This window comes from Octopus bimaculoides, chromosome 25, assembly GCF_001194135.2.
Source record: "Octopus bimaculoides isolate UCB-OBI-ISO-001 chromosome 25, ASM119413v2, whole genome shotgun sequence".
NCBI classification, from domain to species: domain Eukaryota; kingdom Metazoa; phylum Mollusca; class Cephalopoda; order Octopoda; family Octopodidae; genus Octopus; species Octopus bimaculoides.
The window spans coordinates 24,791,399-24,795,882 of NC_069005.1; the positions used below are offsets into that span (position 1 = coordinate 24,791,399).

Below are 4,484 nucleotides of genomic sequence, written 5' to 3' on the forward strand. Positions count from 1 at the left end.
TATATATATATATATATATATATATATATACACACACACATATAAGCGGAGATAAAGAATACATACACCACTCGTTTTCGGCGTAACAAAAACCCTAACCCTAACCCTAAACCTTAACCCTAACCACCGGGTGTGCGTATCCTTTACCTTCGCCTACATATACATACATACTCATATTTGTAACTGTACACGTTTGTTTATACAAACGCGCGCGGGCGCATGCAACCATAGGCTTTTAATATCTTCAAAGCTTAACCATTATAGAAACAGCTATCTATTTCAAAAATGTTTTGATATTTTTCCTGAATGTTACGTAAAATTTTTGAGAAGCGTGGAAATTAAGTTTCTGTGATGTATATATTTATAAATAAATAAATATATCTATATATCTCTCTCTCTATATATATATATGAAGGGAGAAAGAGAGGGTGTAGAGTGAGAGAGAATTGTTTCACTCTATATATATTTCTTGTACATACATATTTTGTAAGTGTGTGTGTGTTTAGAGAAAATCTGGAGGATAGGAAAAAGTGGATAACGACACGGTTTTGGAGTCAGCCACTGGGCACGTGGACTATGTTGTGTTTATGAGTAAGAAACAATACATCTGATTGTATATACACACACACACACACATATATATATATATATATATATATATATATATATATATATATATATATATATATATACACGCGCGCATACACACAGCCTTCTCTTCCTATCAGGCAATAACAGCATGTTTATACCATGTGGCTGGCTGATGAAGCAGCCCACTGCTACGACGACCACAATTACGAGCTGTGTTCACGGTATTGCCAGTGACTGTTCACTCGCTGATCACGCACTCAACTAACGTCCTTGACAGTTAATACAGCTGCCATGACCGACCAAAATTGAAGCTTAACACGAGGTAGACGCCTCTTTCCAGCCAAACAGCCAATCAGATTTCAGTAAATTTCGGGGTAAACAAGCACATTGAATCAACCCGGTTTCCTTAGAAGCTTCTTCAGTGCGTCACTACATCCAGAGCTGGAAGCATCGTCTCCTTATCGATCTGATACAAAACCAATACTTTTATATTTCTTTCTGCATATATAAATATATGTAGAACTGACAACTTTATACAACAATTTTACGTTGCATTCACAACGACAATTTGATTTAATATTTTAAACCTGAGAAAGAAAGCCCTTTATTTGTCTTTAAGGACAATTAGGGATTTTTCTGTTATATTTTTGGAAGGCAGACTGAGACGTCGTTAATTATCCTTCACTTTTTTGTTTATCGTGTTTTTACCAAAATAGTTCCTCGCCATGCCACAGCTTGAAGTTCTTTCCAACAACGAAATGAATCTGAACAGGAATTTAGGCTTGCTGCAAGCTTCTGTATCTTCTATTCTGCAACAACCTGAGGTACCCAAAGGTGGTGCACTTGTTAAGGTAAATATCTTTCATTTAGTTTCCTTCGTTTAAATATCGTTTGAAAATAATTTAGTGAAAAGAAAAAAATAATATCAATAAATTAATAAATAAATTTAAATGTAATAAATCGATAAATTTGTAATTGATAAGTAAAATAATTCTGTAATTTGAACTTGGAATTCTTTGGATCAAATTTCGAATATGACAATCGACATTACTTTTCAAGTTTTTCTTTTATTAATTAAGGAATGCAAGATCGGTATTCTGAACTTCGGCTTGTTTTCATATATGAAACAACAGCTGATATAATATTGTTAAGACTGTGACGACTTGAGTTATGCCTTTTGGAGAAAAACAAGGGGTTATTTATACAAATTCTCTGAACCCCCTTAACGGATTAATTCATATATGAAAACCTACTTAGATTCATAGCACAGTTCTTGCATAATAGATAGACATGTTGTAACATGAGTTTAACACTAATAAATTTATTTTAATCAATGATGCAATATCATTTTGTAACTGAAGTTTTATTGTTGCTGCAGGTGTGTTTCGCTGGTGCCTGCTATTCTGAGGGACATGTACGTAGGAAGGGCTACCGACCTCGTTTTCCTGGTTACGAAATATCTGGCATCATTTATGAGGTTTGCAACTCTCTCCCTAACCGAAACCTCAATCCTGGAGATCGGATCATCCTTTACCCCGACGAAGAAATCGCTGATTCTGGGTAAGTCTGCCATTCTATTAAAAACTATTTGGTACATTATTGTTTTGGAAATTCGTTTTAATATTTTCTGGTATTTTATGGATGTATATTTGGTAGAGATGGACTATATGTAATCTGAACCTTTCCCCCCCGTATTTATTAATTTTTTTACGGAATCCCACGTTTTAGGCTATGGAGATTCCGATTCTGAAAAAAAAATTTTTGAAAAATTTCAATCCCCGCCCCCGACCAAGCAGGCTATTTACATGCTAGAAATAACAGCCAAATCTCACAAAACTAGCGTTAGGGTTACGGTCAGGGTTAGGGTTTGAGTTAGGGTTAGGTTTACCCTGTGGATCTATATAAAAACCGGGGAGGGGAATCGAAATTTTGAAATTGAGATTTTTGAAAATCTTTTTTCAGAGCCTAAAACGTGGGATTCCGTAAAAAAAAACAAAATTTAAAAGGGGGGGGGGGTATACCCAGATTACATATACTCCATCTCCACCGTTTTGTGAATATAGGATAAAATTCTCTAAATGTAGTGTATTGTTTTCGATATGTTTTGGACTCGTTTCGCTATAATTAGGGTGCGAATGTTACGGCCGATTTCAATAGAGAAACACGGACGTCAATAACAATTTCTAAAGAAACAAAGAAAAATATTTCAAATATGTGAATCTTAGTGTCCCCGGGTTTAGAAAAAGGTAGTTTACTTTAAAAAAAATTGAAGGAAAAATTACGGTGATTTTTCGAGTAAATAATCCAGAAAATGAAAAAAAGTTATCCTTTTTCCGTTCCTATGAAATAGTGTGGAACTTCGAAAGACAGCTATACCAAAACACCATCCACTATAATGTTTTTAAGTATAAAATATATATTTAGCAAATGCTGTATTATGGGATCCAAATGTAGTAATAGCTCCACACTATTCTTATATACAGGGTGTCCACAAAGTCTGGGTACATGGAGATTAACACATACTTTAAGAAATTATTATTTCTTATATTTAATTGTTTATGTTATGATTTTATTTACTTCCATGTACCCAGACTTTGTGGACACCCTGTATAAATAAAATAGATTTGTTGCTCTGTGCACGTTGCAGCAGCAGAGATATCTTCAATTTATTTTATGCAATTAGATATTTGATACCTTAAAAATGATGATATTAAATTATATATATTTAATGTATTATTCCTTATATTGTATGTTGTTTTTCTGGGTTGTATTTGTGTCGTGAAAACGTTCGGTTGGTTCCTAGTTATGTTTGGATCCAGTAACCAATTTGGAACAAAAATAACTGAAGTAAACTTTAAAACTTCATAAAATATTAATGTCGAGTCAAACGAATAATGAATAGGAAGCATTTAACTTGGGGATTAAATCCAACTTGATGTATTTTTCGTTTTTCTCCCTCATTTAATATGAAACCAATTAAAATATGATTTAAAAAAAGCCTATATTATGACGTACTCAGTTAAACTTCGTGTGAGTTAGATATTAAAAAATGAATAATAGCAGGAGCTAATTTTTTAATGATTATATATTATAAATATTATTGGTAGCAGTTCCTCTTAAAGGTTTTAAATGCACAGCAACAATAGATAAAGGCACTAGCTATACGTTCACTAGATTTGCTCAATGAAAAAAAAAAAACCTATCAAATTTCTCTCAAATCGCTATTAGTCTTGCGTAAGGACACATTACATATTGTAGTCCGACATATTCTAACGAAATAAGAAGAAAAACAAAAAGACAAGGTAGTGATAAGGCAAGCCTGCTGGGTCGGTGCTGTCACTGGGTTTTTTAAACACAAAGTTGTCTTGTAATAGTTTCTTGTTAGGGGTTACTTGGCAGCTTGTTGTTCTGCTATGAAAGTATGTCACGAAAGCTGATTGGTTAATTTCTCCACCTTACCTCCCTCTCCTCCATTAAACTAGGATAATTTATGCAATTTATCAATGAATTCAGGGTAAACATGTAGTCCTGTTTACAACGGCTTTATTTGTTATGATGTCAGAACAGAAAGTAAAAAAACCAGTTCTTCAGTTTCGTAATTTTTTTTTCTTTTTATAAATTCTCTGTATTGTCCGGAAAGAACGATAACATTATTATAATTTACTGATGGCCTTGGGCCAAAATTAGAATTTTAATTTGCTGTTGATCTTATTTACTATCGCCCTCCACTCTTGTGTTTTAATCTATCTAAACCAGTGTTTTTAGTTTTTCGTCCTTGTGCTCTTTGCAACTTGAGGAAAATTATCATTGAGGTCAACCTCGCCTTTCATCCTGGGGTTGATGGTATTAACCACACACACACACACACACACACACACACACACACACACACA

General features: G+C 33.7%; 1 protein-coding gene across 2 annotated transcripts in view; it reads left to right on the forward strand.

Annotated features, from left to right (window-relative positions):
* Positions 1 to 4,484, forward strand: part of LOC106881937 (alcohol dehydrogenase) — a 27,528-nt gene that overhangs the window by 16,502 nt on the left and 6,542 nt on the right. Inside the window, exons 2-3 of one of the 2 annotated variants that reach the window (XM_052976787.1) lie at positions 1,308 to 1,442; positions 1,970 to 2,151. In XM_052976787.1, the coding sequence (XP_052832747.1) occupies positions 1,317 to 1,442; positions 1,970 to 2,151 (308 nt within the window). In that variant the 5' untranslated portion in view covers positions 1,308 to 1,316. Of the gene's footprint in view, positions 1 to 920; positions 1,443 to 1,969; positions 2,152 to 4,484 lie in introns of those variants that run through there. The other variant, XM_014932465.2, reaches the window with a different exon arrangement.